Source organism: Scatophagus argus, chromosome 1, assembly GCF_020382885.2.
Source record: "Scatophagus argus isolate fScaArg1 chromosome 1, fScaArg1.pri, whole genome shotgun sequence".
Classification (NCBI taxonomy): Eukaryota; Metazoa; Chordata; class Actinopteri; family Scatophagidae; genus Scatophagus; species Scatophagus argus.
In genome coordinates, this window is record NC_058493.1 from 12,086,700 (window position 1) to 12,106,165 (window position 19,466).

Genomic DNA, 19,466 nt, shown 5'->3' on the forward strand with positions numbered 1-19,466 from the left:
CAGGTGAATGTGCTCTGCCATGGTCCAATTTTAGAACATAAACTGTAAATATGCTGCTTGTTTCATGTTAAAACACAGCAAATGTGTGACTCATGAAACACGGACACACCTACTCTCTTCGTATTCCTCCTCCCTATCTGCCGCTTGTTCTTTCGGTCTTTTAATCATTCTCTGAGTTCCTCTGGATAAGAGATAGAGCCACATGCCCAGATTGCCAAACCGTAATTGTAAGTATGTGTTTTGTATTTAATTAGCATAATGCAGCCTTATTGCGCAATTATATTCAAATGAGCACATTATGTGAAAGTGTGCTTCCTGCTCGGTGTTTATATTTTATTATATATTTTCTCACCTGAGCTTGTTGTGACTAAGCACTGATAAATGACTGACATTATTAGATGGCTCTGTAGCAGGAAGTGCTCAGATTAAGATCCATTGTTCTAGACTGATGAATGTAGAAGGTTTGATGTGTTTAGTCGGTGGAAATGTTACTTTTCTGTGACTAAACAACATTCTGCCGCACCATCTCACTAACTGACATGACTATCTAAGTGAACATTATTATCATGTATTACACTATGTTACTGTTGTATTATAGCAGACTATTAGAGCACTAGTGATGAGTGCCTTGTTAGGCTTGTGCATTACAATTTAATTTTAAGGGTGTGAGAGAGTGTGTGTGTGTGCGTCTGTATGCCGTGTGCACTGTAGACTGGGAAGTCTTAGTCCAATAGGATTTCAGGGTTAGTCTGGGTCAAGCCAATTAGAGGTCTGGCAAGCCTTTCTCACGCAGACTCGCAGCCAATCACCAACAGGAGTTTTACTAGCACAATATGAGACAATAAGTGTCATTGTGTGTGTGTGTGTGTGTGCGTGTGTGTATTGGCAGACAGTGAAGCCTGGTGATGAGAGGTGCAAAGGTTTGCCAAGGGCTAGGGAGTCACGCCATGGCTTGAGGTTACACATTACATTCACCCACACACATAGACAAACACACTGCTCTGAATTTTTGCTGCTTTGGTTCAGGTTTTGGACCATGTAAGACAAAAGGCAGATAATAACAACAATAACAATATCTGCAGAAGTCTACAACTTGAGAATTTATCTTGTAGCTTCTACTGAAATAGTGCAATACAGCAATATGTGATGGCATGAATCAGAGCAAAAAGACCTCCTCATATGCAACAGCAGGATTTTTTCAGCGCTGGCTTGTCATAGTAGGAAAATCACAGGTTTCATTAACAACATTAACACTGACTCTGTTTCATTCAAGTGTTCCAGAAAACTGTGACAAGGCAGCACGCACAGTATCAGCAAGCTGAAACTGAAGCAGCCAATTGGAATTCAGCCACAATTACATTTATTATTTACATCTGAATTTTTCCTACAGTATCTTGTCAAAATGTCTTAAAATATGGCATACAGGAAAATAAATAATTACAAACTGAATATTAAAGAGTGAGTCATCTCTCCTCACGCTCTCACACAAATTTGAATACATACATGCGTTTTTTTCCTCATACACACACGGTATAAAGAGTGCATTTTATCCACACACACGCAGTATGAGATCACATGAACACTTTCTCCAGGATTTCTGACCTCCAACTGTGTTGATGGGATTTGGACACACGATTAACAAACACACTCTCACAAACACACACATGCACACACTTCATGCACCTTTGGCATAAAACTTCACGCTTCACTCTACATTTCACTTGTAATGGAACAGCATTAGTATTAAAATATTTCAAAATGCCTGTAAATTATTATTGATTTGTAACAATATTTTTATGTTCCGTTTTCATGATGGTCAATGGCCTTCACTCAAATTAAATTCATAAAAACCTCAATAGTTTTATATAGAAAACAATAGGAAAATCTTATTGTTTTGTTTCCTGGAGCTTCTACTCATTAAAGAAAAAAACTTAATTTCTGGAGAAATTCCTAATTGTTTTTGGAGATCTCCAGTTTTCATTGGACAGCAACAATATTATTCCTATTTTTATTTACGCCATCAAACCATGGGAATGTGATTAATGTCAGGCAGCCAGGGTGTGCACACACACTCTTACAGGCACACACATTCCTGTAAACTGAGCCCAATGTAATCATAATGATAAAGCAGATTGCCTTAACACACAGATGGGCCTCCCAACAGCTCTGTGTGTGTGTGTGTGTGTGTGTGTGTGTGTGTGTTTTTGTGTAAGTGTGGACAACGCTGATTGGATTGCAGATTTATAGAAGAGGATTACTGCTGGAGCAGAGAGAGAGCGAGAGAGGGGGAAAGAGAGAGAAAGAGGGTTTCAGACACTCACCTCTCATTAACTTCCACCCCCTTCACCTCAGCTCGCCTTATTCTCAGTCATGGATAAACACTCATGTACAAGCACAGTTGAGATGCTTTGTCGATGCAGCACCTAATTTTTCCGTGCAAAGTAAAGTTGATGGTTATAATATTAATTTTACCAGTAAAACGCTGAAGCAGTATTCAAATCCTTGTGATTTACAAAATTTTCAAAGATGATGAGTTTGTAGGAAAGCAAAGTTTAAAACCCTGTGAAAGTGATGCACACTATAATACAACCACATTATTTAAAACCTAAGAACTCAACCACTTACAAGATCAGCTCAGTTTGTTCTGTCATTGTCACAAGTTTATGCGCTGGTGATGTTTTCTCTTTTAACGGAGGAGGTCAGCGGGACAGGGACAGACAATCGAAGGCACAGTATAACATAGACAGAAAGAAGCAAGCGGGACAGAAAGAGACAGAGGGATGGAAAGAGAGGCAGAGACAGTGGGCTCTCCAGCAAACCTGATTATGACTGGATGTGAATTAGATTCCCTAACAGATGGTCCAGGAGCGAGGCTGAAAGGTGCATCAGCCAGCAGTGAGGGGAGGGGGAGGGGGAGGAAGGAGTGCAGGGTAAAAAAATAGGGAAGATGAGGCGAGGAGGCAGAGGGGACGAGCGTCAGCAGCAGCCGATGACAGCACAGATCGTTTCCGTTCAAAACGTGTAAAACGGTAAAATGCTTTCATGAAGGTTCAGATCTTGTTTTTTTTTTTATTTAAATTGTAATTTCAGTTTTTTAACACATAATGCACTCTGCTTTTTTCTTTCATAGAAGAGACAATACAGTGTAACATAATCACACAGTAAAAGTAATGAACCATCTGAATCCCACTACCAGTTACAGTACGTGTAACTAATATTCACAGAATACTTCATTTGTTCTTCCAACTTCCAAAATGTGTTTTTTATACATTATTGAATGTTGAATTGAATTGAGCAGTAAGCAGTGAACTCAGCCTGTTTAGGGTGGATTTCTCAATTTTTACAGATGCTGTGCATTATTGTATATACTCGAGCTCTGCTTGGCTCTCTCTCTCTCTCTCTCTCTCTCCCTGTGATGGATAGGTGTAAATCATCACAACCCTGTAGTGACAGCCCAATTTCCCCAAATCTGATCTGCTTAAAGAATGCAGCTTTGACGCTCTGCTCCTCTCCTCTCCGACATTTCTTTTTCTCCTTTATTCCATTTTTCTCCCTTCGTTCTCTTGCATTCGACACCCCTTAACTTCACAAGCGCACACACACACACACACACACACTCTCTCTCTCTCTCTCTCTCTCTCTCTCTCTCTCTCTCTCTCTCTTCCTGTCTCTCCTCTCCTTTACAGCACTGCACTCTCTTTTCCCATTCCCTCCTTGTCTGCTTCCCTCTTCCTCCCCTCCCCTCTCTCTGCCTCCCTCCCCTGTCACATTTGAAAGCCCTGTCATATTTACTAGAGTGGAAATCCTCTTTCACCATCTGCTTAATAAAATGTGTTTTTAATCTGATGGAGGATACTTTGTTTTTTTAAACACTTGAATATATATATGTGTGTGTTGTGTGTGTGTATGTAACACCTCTGCACAATTTCATCTGCTACGTCACCTGGCATAGGTCTCTCTCTGCCTATGTATGAGACAGCGAGAGTGTGAGAGAGCTGTATGTTTCACTGTACACGAATGACTGAATGTGTACCTTTGCATTTGGGTGTGTGCAAGTGTGTCTGCCACAATGTCAAGTATCGATAAGTGTTTGGAAGGGCTGTTGCACCCCTAATGCTCAGCGATAACACTGCTAATCCACACACACATACACACACACACACACACACACAAAGGGAGACGAACACTCACCTTGATCACTGACCTTTATTTTATAAAGGAACCAGCCTACAATGTGTATCACTTTTACCCCTGCACAGACATTGCATGCCAGTGTCATGTGAACAGACAGTATATATATATGTTTTGATCAAATTTATAATGCGTATTAAATTAATTAAATATATATATATTGTTCATTATATATTTTCAGAAAAAGAAGAATGAGCAAATTCACATGCTACATGAGGTATCTTCTACATACCTTAAAAGCGGAATTTTATTGATTTCCGCTCTTGAGCATTTCCAGTAAAAGGTTATGGTAAGCAACTTAGTCTGTCAGGTCCCAAAACAGAGCTAAATTAGACCTCTAATTTGCATCAAAATCAAATAAATATCTAATGGACTGATTGTTAACTGTACTACTGATGTGCAGCGTGTTGGATGTTTCAGACGTATAAAGTAATGTCCTTACATTAGACACAGTTACAAATACGACACACAGTAGATAAAGGAGACGGAAAGAGGAGTGAAGAGAGAGACACACACACAGAGAGAGGTTAGGAGGGAGAGAGACATGGTGACAAAGATAGTGCCTGGCAGAAACGCACTTATCAGCCACTGCTCTGCAAGAAAATGACCTAAATCATCAAGATTCCCATCTGACACACGCACACACACACACACACACACACACACACACACACACACACACACACACACACAGGGTTAACGGTGCAATGCCTTAATGTTTTTTCCCCCGAACAAGATCAACCTCTTCATATCTTTTAACTTCATGAACTCCACCAGCACAGTCACCTCGTGTTTAAGTCATCCTTTATGCAGACCAAAGAAGGCTTTGGCTGGAAGAGGAATTCCTTCCCAAAATTTGAAATACAGCCACCTTTTATGAGAAGAAAAGAAAGTACATGAAACAGTTTTAACAACAGCAATATGTGATAACTCAAGTCACAGGAGATACACCAGACTCGACATGGTATTCCTGAATAGTTTGCAGTGTGCAGTTTGGAAAGCACATAATTCTTAATCAATCGTGTTTGGCTGAGCCTGCCCTGTGTGTGCCGTCTCCCGCGGTTTATCCATTCACATCTACAGAATGGTGTGTGTTTGTGTGTGTGAGTAAACTTTATAAACCCCAGGATGCATCGTAACAGCTTTAGCCCCACTAGTGTGCCTCTGTAAGTCTTACCCAATTCATTTCACACCTGTGTATGTGTTTGTAGATATTTGTGCACAGTAAAGGTGTGTGTTTGTTATATTAAAATTCATACCTAGAAGGAGTGTCTAAACACACGCAGACACTCAGGAATATAGACACACACATGCACACATTTCCTCTCCTCTGCTGGTCTTTACAGCCCGACAGCCCATTGGGCAGAATGTGTTTTAGCCATTATCACATTGATTGTATGTAATCAGGGGTTTATTCTGCAGCCAATGAAGTGAATTACAGGTTTCCTGCCCGACTAACACTGTAACAATTGATCTGCTCCCTGGTGTGTGTGTGTGTGTGTGTGTGTTTTCGTGTGGGGTGTAAGGTGGTGTGTGTGACAGGGTGCGGATGCTTGAGAGAGACAGAGTAGCAATGATAGTGTGTGTTTGTGTGTGAGAAGCAGAAATGACTGGAGAGCTGGAGAAAGATTGAGACCCAAAGAGAAGGCGAAAGAGAGCTCAGTAGGAGGGAGAGTGGTTTAGATTGACTGTCGCTGCGTGAGTTTTTATTCCTTATTTCATTCATTTTGCTCCCCTGAAAACAACTATAATCATGGACACACTGTGAGTTTATAGAGCTAAACTCAAACACACGCAGTCACACAGACACACAGCGACACACGGATTGTTTCCTTTCTGTGCGTCTCTGCCTCCAAACTACGCACACACCTTGCTCTATGCACGTGTAGATTCAATTACGTCTTGCCTTTTTTGTGTGCATGTTTATGTCTTTCTTTGTATTTGTTTCCTGCCCAGTCCAATAATGTAGCTACCACTAAAAAGAAAATGTCCTTGCTGCAACTCAAACAGCAGTGAACTGCTCATTTTGGTGCGATGTGTGCGGCTAACAAGTCACTTACGTCTGTTTTTGGTGGGTGTGTGTGTGCACGCTCACCAGTGCGTGTATCGAACTGACAAGTTGAAAAGCGGTTCAACAACCCTCCACAGATAGGAGTGCGTTGAAAAGAGAGCAAAATAGAGATAGAAATAGAGCAAAGAAATAAAAATAAACAGAGGAATGTAAGGCTTGAAAAAGCAATTCAGTCTACTGATGAAATCGTTCTATTCATTTGACTATGGAAATGTAAATGCATTTTTTGCTCCAATTCCCATCCTTACTCTATTCTTTAATTCAATGTATTTCCTTTTCTGTATTCCATCCTTCCTCCACTTTCCCAAAGCATTGCTGGTATCATCTAGATAGAATTGTGTGGGGTTTTCTCTCTCTCTTTTTTTTTCTTTTTGCTTATTGGACTGTGTGTTCTTATCAGCATCGAGAGCACAATGCTTGGTGTGATGGAAAGGTATTAGCCAAACCGTGGTAGCTACACTGTCAGCACTTCTCTCTTGTCTGTCTCTGTTGCTACCACTTCTCCTTCCTCTCTCGCTTTATCCTTCTCTTCTCATTTTTATCACTTTTTTCATGGGAACTTTGTTTTAAAATATAGCCGGGACAGTGAGATGCTTAATTTCTCTACACCTACACACACCAAAATTTGTCAAGGTGTAGTCAAATGCATTTGTTCTTAGCAGAGCAACATATATTTTAAAAGCAGTTTTCATTGTGAGAATAAAATAGCGAGCTTAAAATGTGTACATCTCAGCTGCACATGCTGCTGCACATAAAAATTCAATGTGTGGATCATATTCTGCTTATTGGACCATCATTTTTATTTGCTTTTAGTTTTTAGAACATTTATACTCACCAAAGAAATTGCTGGGATGTGGCAACAAGAGTCCAGCAGAGCAAAAGACATATGAAGAATTAAATAACAAAGTGTTATCTAAACCTCAGATTTAGTAGCAATAGATGAGTCATAAAGTGACACACAAACTGTTTCAAACCTGTACTCACAGTCACTCTCACTGCTCCATTCTCTTCTCTTCTCTTCTCTTCTCTTCTCTTCTCTTTTCTTCTCTTCTCTTCTCTTCTCTTCTCTTCTCTTCTCTTCTCTTCTCTTCTCTTCTCTTCTCTTCTCTTCTCTTGTACAACCTGGGGCAGTACAAAAACAGTTTGGAGTTGTTTGAGGATCAGTTTGTGTTTATAGTCGCCATCTAGCGAAGCAGTCGCACAAAGATTGTATATAATAAGAGAGTGCGAGCGCACACAGAAACACCGACTGAAGGGGCGCACAGCAAACAGCACCGAGACGCAGACTGAGGCAGAGAGTAGTTGCTCTAATACGATGATTGTATGTTTGTCCCAGGCAGTTGTCAGGGCGCTGCATCAGCTCACTGCTCTAATGACAGCTTGTCATACCAAAGTGGCCCACCTTCCTCCAAAACACACAGAAAAGGGATCATTCTTCTTCTTTCTTTCTGTTGCTCTCTCTCCACAGATCCACATATTTATCTGTCTTTCATGAGTCTCTGTGCCCTCAAAAAGTAAGAGGAAAAAAAAATAGGAACAAAGACAAAGTGAAAATCATGGGGATTGTGGTGGAAATGGAGACAAGAGAAGGTCTGAAGTCTGTGTGTGTGTGTGTGTGTGTGTGTGTGTGTTCCCCTCTCAGTAAGGGACAGGTAAACAAGCCTGCTGAATATTTGATGTCTGCAGGAACTGAACAGACCCTTTTGTCCCTTGCTCTGTCTGTTTGTGGCTGTCTTATATCTAACACTTTATGTGTAGTCAGTTTTATCACTAATCACTAATCCTAAAATATAAAATATTATACCCAAACAGTAAAATATAAACCGAAGAGAGTTAACTATTTCAGAGAGCTAAAAAAAAATAAAATCTTTTTTGTAACTCCAAAAGAATGACATTTTTGATTAGAAAATGTCAACTAGTTAGCTCTCTGTTTGTTTGATGTTATCTTTGTGAAATTAAAATTAACCTTTTATCGTTGTACTTTGAAAAGTCAACAAGTTCTTACACAAATTACACGAAACATCTAAGAATAGAACAAAAGGAATAATTACTTTCCTACTTTCCTTCCTCAAAAGAAAATTGTGTTCATGTCGTGTATTGATTTTGGACAGTTAGTTACAATAAGGTGCTCTTCCACTGAGGTGCATCAAAAACGTGCAGTTTGTAAAGAAAATGAAATTCAAAACCCTCTTCTGTGACAAAATTAAGCCAAACACCTAATGCTTAAATCAGATTACTGCTTTTCTTTGTGTTTTACTGTAATCACCTCATAACACGCAGCTCACGCCTTTGAGTCCCTTGTGAAAATCTAAAAAGGAAAAAAACACACTCAAGCCTTTCCTTCTTTATATAAATCTCTTTAAACACCTAAAAACATAAAGAATTGCTAAAAAAAAAGAAATGAGACCCACCCCCTTCCCTCTCTGTCTGTCTCTCTCTCTCCACACTCATCTGAAGAGCAGACAGGCACAATAAGACTGCTCTTTCAGCACTGAGCCGTCGTTACATAGCGCCATAATTATACTGATAACATACATACATAAATGCACTCAACCTCTCGCTCGGCACAGCGCACTGACTGTGATTTCTTAATCTCCTTTTCTCTTCTCCTCTCCTCTACACGCATGTCTTCTTTCTTTATTCTTTTTATTCCTCCCTCTTCGAATGCCATTATTTTTCATTTATAAGCAGAATGAGAGAGAGAGAGAGAGAGAGCACATAGAAAGGATGTAAGAGTGGGAGAGAAAGAGATGATGGAGGAAAAGGGAGAGCGACGGAGTTAAGAGGAGGAAGGGAGAGAGAGATAGATGTGAATTTGAGAGAGAGAAGAGGAAAAAAAAACGCCTGAGATCTTTTGGCACTTAAACTCTTTCACTTGATGGTACTCAGAGGGATTGACGGTCGAAGGGAGGGGGCACAAAGGAGCATAAAGAGTGAAAAAGGAGAGATTAAATCATCACCATCACATCATCTACTTAAATAGGTCTACTCTCTTTCTCTGTCTCCACTGTGTTTTCTCTCCCTCTGCTTGAACACAGACAACCCTGTACAATCTGTCATCACCCTATCACTGTTTCCCACATGTACATTTATTTCTTATTTCTTCCTTGGTTTTTCAGGCACTTTGTTTTTTGTTGGGTCTCCCCCTGTATCCCTCTTCAGACTTTCTCTAACCCTTTTTACCTCCTTTGCTCTTTCTTGATTTGTGTCCAAACCTTTCTCACCCCCCCCACCAGATGATTGAGCACACTTCACACACACACACACACACACACCCACCCGCACACACACTCACACGCACACTCACACACACGCACACATTGCGAACTGACGGCATACCTTAGCATCAGATAAATGGATTTATAGACACTGGTGAACACCACAAAGCCACGATTAATAGACTCATTCAATTAGAAGAATGTCATGTGACTTTATGAAAGGAAAAACTGACTCAAAAAAGCAAGAATTTCTAGTAAAGGAGCATTTTTGCCTCAGCACCTGTGTAGGTTTGGCTCAAGGAAGAGGGCGGCTTTGTCTCATCCTGCTGCTCATCAAACACGTTTAAGCTTTGCTGCACATTAAAAACCAAACAATTCAGATGTCAGTGCAACTAACTCTCATCTTTCTCTCTCCCTGTCTGGCTCTTGCTATGTCTGTCTGTCTGCCTACCTGTTTTCATGTCCCCCACCCCCCACCCCCCTCCATTCCCTCTCCTGACTGGCTCTTCATTCTCTGTCAAGGCGCTGTCTCTGTTTTATGGGTCCCTGTAGAACAGAGATCTTTTACAGGCTGACTGGACTTTAGAAGCCCCTCGTTTAGCAGCATCCTGCCTTAATTAAAAACCCCTTTTGTGCTTTCTGCCTTTAACAATGAAATGGCAGGGAAGGGAGGGAGGGCAGGGTTAGAGGAATAGAGAGTGGCAATGCAAAGAGGAAGAGAAAGAGAGAGTGAAAAGAGATTGAGTTAGAGAAAGAGAGAGCGAGATGGCACTGAATAGGGAGTGATAGGAAGACAGGCAGATAGATAGTAAGGTAGACAAAGGGAGGGATTGAGAGATATGGACAGAGAGAAGATAGCTGTTAATTACAACTGCCATTAACAAGACACCAGTCAGCCTCCTCAGGGAGAGGAAGAAGGAAAAACAGGCGAGCAGTGAGGGAGATATGAAGAGAGACACAGCACAGAAGAAAGAGAGATAAGGAGAGGACTACAATAAAACTTAAGTACTGATCAGAAGAGATTTCTTTATTATATGACTTCTCCTAACTTCATGTTCTGTGTCTGTCAGTGTGTGCTTTATAATGACTGTGTGTGTGTGTGTGTGTGTGTGTGTGTGTGTGTGTGTGTGTGCACTCATCATGTATAAGTGAGGATGTCTTTGGGATGATTGAGCAGCAGAGAGGCTGCTTACTGATTACCTTCATGTAGAACAAGCTGCTATTGACTGGAGAATGACGGATGACTGTCGGCCTCAAGCATGTGTATGTGTTTGTGTTTGTGTGTCTGTGTGCTGCTATAGAGGCTTCTTTGTAATTCTGTTTCACACATTATTCCCCTAATGAACAAAAATCTTATTTGTCTGTGTATTTAAGTCTGCTGCTCTACCTCTGGACAACTCTCTATTATTTCTCTCATGAAAAGGATAACAAATGTGATGGATGGCTTATGTGTGTACATGTGTGTGCGTGCAAGGCTCAGTGAAAAACTGTAAATCCATCATAGCAATTGACAGTGAGGAAATACAACAACACCAGAACAAATGATTGCCATAATTGGACTTTCAAAAAACAAATTTCTTTCATTCAGCTTTGCTTTAACTGTATCTGTTTCTCTTCTCCTTTAGCTTTGACTTTTGTATAACCCTTTGCTTGCTTGCTTTTCTCTCTTTTCTTTATAAATATCCATCATTTTCTTACATTTTACACATTACATTTTCTTATAATACTTTCTTCCTCTTCTTCTATTTGTTCCTATCTCACTCCCTCAGGCTTCTCTGCAGAATGTCCAGTAAGGAGCGCCACCTTGAGTCCAACTGTCCTTCCTCTTATATAAAGACTGAGCCGTCTAGTCCTGCTTCCCTGACTGACAGTCTAAACCATCACTCCCCTGGTGGCTCCAGTGACGCCTCAGGCTCCTATTCGTCCACGATGAACGGCCACCCCAACGGCTTAGATTCCCCGAGCCTTTACAGCTCTAACGCAGGGCCCTTGGGTCCTGCTGGCGGCCCTGGATCAAAGCGTTATGAGGACTGTTCATCAACTATTGGGGAAGATTCACAGATTAAGTGCGAGTACATGTTGAATTCGATGCCCAAGAGGCTGTGTCTTGTGTGTGGGGACATTGCGTCAGGGTACCACTATGGCGTGGCATCCTGTGAGGCCTGCAAGGCCTTCTTCAAACGCACCATCCAAGGTTGGCTTCCATTTTGACTTTCTATCTATGTCTGTCTCTCTGTTTCCATCTCTATATTTCTGTCCCTGTGTCTGTCTCTTGCTGTATCAGATCTACCATCATAGGTTTGCTCTCGTTTTGTCACTTATTTCTGTTTTGTTTTTGTTCTGTTTTAGAGGTTGTGTTGATATTGTTTAATATGTGTTAAAAACTGTAGACATCATAATAAGCTCTGATCCATTTGGTGTTAAATTAACTTGCTGACGGGCCTTAAAAACTGTCAAGATTTTTTCTTCTTGTTAATTTAATTAGATTTCTTCCAAATTTGAATTTACAAAGTTATGCGAGTACATGTGAGGTCTCAAAGTCATCACAACAATAGAAACGGTTACAGGGTTGGCTGCTTTTCATGATAAACTAAAGAGGCATCTTAAAAAGGCAAAATTATTCAAAGAAATATTGCACACACAGCACCTGAAGCATAGACTATGTTTTTTCCTCAAATGAAGTACACACACACACACTCACAGCCATACATAAACTGAACTCCGTCACACATGTGCATACACCTGAGCCGTTATACTAGATCTAGGACATTTGATAAAAGTTCCAGGCTAGAAGTGGACCCAGATTTTCATATGGTACACATATCCTCCTTTGTCTGCTAAGTGGCCCACCAGACACCCTCCACAGTCTATTTTTTCCTCTGTCCTTCACCATTTCTCTTCCTGTCATGCACACACACACACACACATTTTCACATATAAGCATCTGATAAGGTCCTTGCATACACACCAGTTAGGAGACACGCCCCCATTTCACCCTCAACCTTGATCTCTTCTTCATCAACAGCAAAGAGTAATTTCCAGATAGTGTTTGCATTCCCAGATCTAGCTGCTTATGGTTCACATGAAGAGTGTTAGCTTTAAGCCTGTTGTCTAGGAGATAACGTAGTGTCAGAGGAAGGTCAGAGGTTACGTCTGGGGGTCAGGAGTTCTGTTCAGGAGGTAGAGGAGAGAAGGGATAGAGCAGTAATCCACATGATGAGAAGAGTACCAGGAATTAGGCTCAGTAATCCTTGCTTGTCTCTTGTTAGGGCTAGAAGTAGTCCAGGAAGTGCACAGGTATTTAGGCTATCCCTCTCTCTTCAGTTCATACTCAGCTTCTAAGCTTGATCACAGTTATGTCCTTCATTTAGCCTCATAATCACAGCACAGGCCAATATTACGTAGAGCCACTTAGCCATAAAGCAAGCCAGTAAGTGTCAATTCGTTTCTCAGTAATTTGGGACTTCCTGTCAGTGACTTTCAGCACCAAGTCCAGTCACTCCTACTAAAGACATCGATCTTTGAAAACCACAAATATATATACTTTAATGTATACAATTACATATACATTCATCCCCTTTTTGGTGCATTATAAGTATTTATGGCAACAGGATGTACTGTAGAGCTGACTCAAATTAAACTGCTGTGCCCATGTTGATTATACAGAGGAACATGCCAGCCAGTGCAATTGCAAGACTTACTGGCACGTTTTAGTTGTTTTTAGACAACAATGGATTGCTATGGAAACATTATTGACTTTGGTTTCATTGCATTTGTTAACAATATGAAAACTATATAATATCACCTTTGATAACCCATTAACTATAGGTCCGTGAAGCACTTTTATGAATGTAAAATCAGGGAAAAATCACTAGATGCTGTGCTGGGGCCATCTGAGGCTTTGACCTGATCAGATAATCCTTGAGTAAGTGATAAGCCCTTAGAGAGTTTGTGGTTTGAGTAATAATTGTAAATAATTTGTTAAAATAACTGTTAGGCCCTAACAGCAGGACAGCCCTCTTGTCAGTTAGTATGCCACTACAATAACCAGGCTACCAGTCAGCCGGCCAGCCAGCTACCATCGATCCACTGAGTCAGTCAGTCAGTCATATCAGACAGGATTCATCTATCTGCCTTTCCATCCATCCACCTATCTGTCGCTGCTTTCTTTCGCATCCGATAAGCAGCTTTCCCAGTAAAGCCTCAGAGAGAGGGGGAGAGAGAGAGGGGGAGAGAGAGACAGGCAGGGAGTTGTGATGGGGTCGAAGTCTTACATCCACTAGATGGTCACCACTACCTAGAGATGACCTGTATGTGTTTATTATGGGATGAGATCAGGACACAGTGCAATCCTGACAAAGAGATTGGAGCGCACACAGACAGAGATAAAGGCAAAGACACACAAACTCATAGAAGCACATCCACACATGAACACCAACACACATGAATAGAAAGTCACACACATGACTTTGTAATCTCTGAGTATGGGTTTAACTCTTAATTCAACTGTCATAACTGCTGTGTCTAATAGATCGCCAATACCACATGTCTCATTTCATTTTAGGGGCTTGTTAAAGGTTACATAGGTGAGGACACAGTTACAGATCAAATACGGAGCCATGTAAATGTACAGATATGATGCCATGTTGACAGTACAGCCTCTTCAACTATGACCTTGAATAGATTTAAATCAATGCTCTGCACCCCCCACCCCCCACGCCCTGCATTCCCTCATTTTCACTTTATTTGTAATCCTCCCACCTTCTGTAGTTGACATGTTGCAGATCAGGAGGGCCAGAGTTCGAGGTTATGGGTTAACACTTTGGCAAGACTAGTTACAGGATTGTCACGAAAGGTTGTTTAGCGAAAGGACGGGAAGCCATATTGAAACTGGAGCCACCAGCAGGATTTACTATAAAGTACAGCCATTGTTTTGCATTCTTGGTCAAAATTAACCTTGAATTTGCTGGATGTTTATTTAAGATGTGATGATAGTCTACTTAGATTAAAATCACAGCAGTATTTCACAATCTTGAATGGGCCTAACTAGAATTAAATATGGCAATTTGTCAAAGCAAGGTTGTGTTATGAACAAACTTAAGTTTTTATATCACTGTCTGTACCGACAGTACTTCTTTGTTTGGATGCTGACTGAATGATCTTGGATCCACTGGAACAAATGGTTCACGGCATTATCTTTGGCTACCACACAAGCCAAACCCATCCCCAGATAGTCCGATTGTGTGTGTTAACCTGTGAGTCTGTGAGTGCTGGTTTATGTGTATGTCTGTGCACATATGCCTGTGTTTATGCACATTTGTGTGTTAGTGTGTGTGTGTGTATCTTGGCTGGAAAGCAGGGCCAGCCTCAGATGGGCAGCAGCAGACATATTGGTATGTTTCAACCCATTAGCCAATAAAACTGCAGGTAATCACCAAAAAAACACCTCCAGCTGGACAGGGAGGAGAGCATGGGGTAGGAGAGGAGAGGAGAGGAGAGGAGAGGAGAGGAGAGGAGAGGAGAGGAGAGAAGGTGTGTATACCAGTGTGGATAAAAAGCAAGTTGGAACAAGGAATGAGAGCAAGAGGGGGAGGATGGATTGAGGCGCATGAATGTAGGAAGGAATTAGTTGTAGGTGTGTGTGTGTGTGTGTGTGTGCACGAGTGTGTCGCAGTATGGAGGAAGTGGCTCTGGCAGCTGCTGTTTCTGTGGCATCAGTCCAGCGACACCTGACAACCTGCATCTATCACTCCCTTATTGAGAGAGAAGGATAAAGGGGAGTGAGGAGGAGGAGAACAAAATGTGGGAGAGGGAGGGATAGGGCAACGAAATGGCAAGAGGAAGACGGCAAGAGGAACGAAGAAAGGTGAGCAGGAAAGAGGAAGATGGGAAACTAGTTAGTGATGTAGAGCAAATAATAGTTGGTAGTTGGGGTCATCAAACGGGACAATAGTTGCCTTAAAGAAAATAAACAAATCCCACAGTAGTCGCAGTTACAAACAGCTCATCAAAATATTGAAGTAAATATTTGCGTGTTTGCATACTTTAATCACTGGACTAAAACCATCCCATGTAAATGTAGTATGTTAAATTTTAATCTGTCCCAAAAACCTTGACCTCACTCAAACTATACCAATATATTTTCTGTTTCTATGTAGTTAATAAAAGACAAAAGTAGCAAGAAAAGAAGGGGATTGGGAGGAAGCAGCTGAACGTATGGCAAGACAAAGTTAAAGGTGTTAAGTCAGGAGTGAAAAATTAAAGACAACTCCAAGAATGTGGCAGGCCAACCACACACCAACATTTGTATACCCTGTCTGTGCAATGGTGGTCAATTGTCATGCAGCAGGTGGACATACACATCTCAAAAGGAGATTGCAGAGGATTTGAGGCCCTCATATATCCCCCCGCGCTCACACCAACACACACATACAAACTCACACGTTATACATAGAAGCCTCCAAGAACTTCTCTATCGTAAACCCACCCCAGTGCACACTGAAACACATTAAGATACGTGCACACACGCACACACACACACACACACACACACACAGCTATGACATTCTGATATAAGCCCTTCGTTTCTAATTCTTACCCTATAGCACTGCTCTGAATGAGGATGTTCGTGTCTGTGTCTGACCATACAGAGTACATACACTGTACTTAGGTCACATAGACCTATATCACACCTTTATATGGGCCTGTAATGTAAACCTATAGTACCTACCCTCTCTCTGAATATGTACAGTGTGGTGAAATAATAATCACTGTTGAGTTGAGGGGCTGTAATCATTGTTATTTCTGTCTTTGGTATCACTTTGTCAACTAATAATATGCATTATTATCATTATTATTAATATTATTTCCTCTTGATGTCTGCTTCTAAAGTAGTGATCAGTGTCTCTAGTTGTTAGAATGTTTTTTTTTTTCCTCATTGAGGAATTAATATGTTTAGCCTTGGTGCTGCCAGTCCTGTAAATGGCTCTTTCCTGCAGTTATCCACATAGCAGCACTCGCCTGTTTAGCCTTGCACGAACAAGGCCTTTTACTGACCGCCCATTAACCCACACAGATTCTATGTCATTGGCACTTTTAGCCTTAGTGATAGGTAAGTGTCCCTCTTAATTACTGAATTAATTTGCTCCTCCTGTATCATCAGCGTGTAGAGGTTGGGTGTAAGCTAACTAGTCCCATTAGTAGTGTCCATTAGACTGGAAAGGTTCACCCAGCATTAAGCATGTTTAGTCTTTACTTTAACTAACAAGATCGATTAATGAGCATCTTGCTACCCATTAGGAAATGTTCGTACATTTAGCCTTTTCCCAAGCTAACTAGCCCCCTAATCAGCCCAGTAATGAGAAAACATCCTCTCCACAGCAGCAGTCAATAGTAATCACTGTTTACTCTGTTTCAGAGGGAGATGCATTGGTTTGCTGGTGTACTGTAGTTGTCAGGTGGGCACAGGAGGAAGGAAACAAATGGTTTTCTGGTTCAAATCTTACTACAGTTCATATTAAAGATAAATAAACTGGACAAATAAATCTGTTTTAGCAATTCCATAACAGTGCAAACTGTGCTGGCATATCCATAACTGGGTTTCCCTTTAGAACTGATTGAAGGCAAATTATTTAGTGGAGGAAATGAGCGAGACTGGGAGAGACTTAAGCTGAAAATGAGAAAATAAAACAACATTTTAGACTTGTAAAATACAGAGAGCTGAAAAATAGCAATGGGAAAGGACATAGAACAATGTGGCAGGAAGACGTTGAAAAATATGGACTGAGACTGATAAGCTAATTGGGATAAAGAGAAAAGAATAGTGACAAGAGTTCAAAGTAAAAGTGGTCTTAGCCTCTGACATTCTCCTGGTGTTGTGGTTTTTATTGGCAACACTTGTGAAGTTAATAGACTTAGCTGGCTAATAATCTTAACCTCGTATCTGCTGTGAGCGAACTGCAACAAGTCACGCAACCTCAGCACGTTCTAGCCATGACACATGTACATTTATAACCATGTAGAACATACACATACACACACAAATAACTTGTTTAAAAAAAACCCTGTTTTTAAACAAAGTAATGAGAATGTGCTAATGATGAGGTTTCAGTACTTGCCCTTTACTGTATATGGCCACTGTATCAACAAAATGCCATCTTGAAGTCAAGGGTCAAGGGTGACGCAACTAAGTCAGATCAAATAAAGATTTATTTTAATGTGTACATGTCTTTTTAGAATTATACATTTTTCTCTCTGTCCATACATTCAATGAAATAAAACACATTGTGTTTTTTCCCACATCTTTGTGCACCAGGATGTGCTGAGTGTCTTAACAGGTTCTGTCTGCCTGTATGTTGATGTGTCTACCTAAAGTGAAACGTTCCTTCCTGTCTTCTTCCAACATGTCTACATGTTACAGGCAACATTGAGTACAGCTGTCCAGCCACCAATGAGTGTGAGATCACCAAGAGGAGACGCAAGTCGTGCCAGGCCTGCCGCTTCATGAAGTGTCTGACTGTGGGCATGCTGAGGGAGGGTAAGGGAAAAGGTCTCTTCCTTATCCTTTTCTGTTGACTGTGCTACATGTAGCATTTTAAAGGCTAATGCGACCCAGATTTCAAAAATATTGGGATGCTGTGTAAAACATAAATAAAAACAGAATGAAGTCATTTGCAAATCAACTGTGTTTAACAAAAGTGGTTTTACCGAGTGCTCCTGAGCCCATGTAGTAATAACCTTTATACAATCTTGTGTTTCATAAAGTGGTGAATCTCGTCCCATCCTTGCTTGGGAACGAGCCTTTTGAGGAAGCCCCTTTCATATCCAACTGTGATACTTTCACCTGTTAGAATGAACTTGTTTGCCTGTGGAATGTTCCAAACCGCCATTTTTTGAGCAGAACACAACTTTCCCAGTCTTTTGTTGTCCCTGTCCCACCTTGTCTTAAATGTGTTGCCGGCATCAACTTCAGAATAAGCATGTACAGAGTCAGCCAAAATAATGTATACACACATCAGGAAAAGAAAAACATGCATAAATATTTAATTTGTATAAGTACTTCTATACCTATAGATACCTATTTCGAAGTTTGATCAAATTACGATAACACTGTTATAATTTTTTCCCAACAGATTACCCTTTTTTCCTGATGTGTGTATACATTATTTTTGCTGACTCTGTATTTATAAAAATCAACTGTTGATGAGGTAAAACATTTAATATTGTATCTTTGTACTGTTTTCTTGTGAGTATATGTTGAAAAAAACAGATTTGCAAATTATCATATTCTCTTTATTTGTTTTACACAATATCCCAACTTTTCTGGAATCGGTGGTTGTAAAATGTTTATTTATTCGATTAATAGAGACTAAGCCTCATTATCTTAGCAACTAGCAGCAGCATTTTGAATCATGCAACCGCGTTCCATTTTGCAAGTTATCCACCAGATTGATTTTTCTCTCATGGAGATACTGTTATAGAGAGCATATACTTCATGGCACAGTGAAGTAAATGTAAAAACTTTAGTGAATTACATTTCTCATCTCTGTTAATTGTAGCTAAAGTTTAAATAAATACATACAGAGGATCACATGGAACAAAGCATGCCATAAACACCAACCAGCCGTCTCTTCAAACAGGGATGTCAGTGGTTTACTTTAAATATACCAAATACACCAAAACATGAGAGTAATTTATCAATGTTGAACAATGCTACATGCAACACCTCTAAAAACCGTCAATACTCATTTTACATACAGTATATTGTAATCTATTTCTGTTTGCATCAAGTCCCTCTTGTTGCCTTTCTCACTTCTGTGTCCACCTGTGTCCATTACCGCCATTTTTTGGTGCTCACATGCATTCACTGCTCTGTTTCTCTTTTTAATCTGACTCTTGTCTGTCTTCTAATCTCATCACTTAACACTGATATATGATGTGCATTCACTTTCCACCCAAATGAGATAAACATAGAAATTACTGGATCA

General features: G+C 40.6%; 1 protein-coding gene across 12 annotated transcripts in view; it reads left to right on the forward strand.

Moving 5' to 3' along the window:
• The window catches only part of esrrga (estrogen-related receptor gamma a), a 142,089-nt gene that overhangs the window by 79,488 nt on the left and 43,135 nt on the right, over positions 1-19,466 (forward strand). For 11 of the 12 annotated variants that reach the window (XM_046383543.1, XM_046383564.1, XM_046383590.1 and 8 more), the window contains 2 exons: positions 11,250-11,674; positions 17,900-18,016. In XM_046383543.1, the coding sequence (XP_046239499.1) occupies positions 11,250-11,674; positions 17,900-18,016 (542 nt within the window). Of the gene's footprint in view, positions 1-160; positions 228-11,249; positions 11,675-17,899; positions 18,017-19,466 lie in introns of those variants that run through there. The other variant, XM_046383610.1, reaches the window with a different exon arrangement.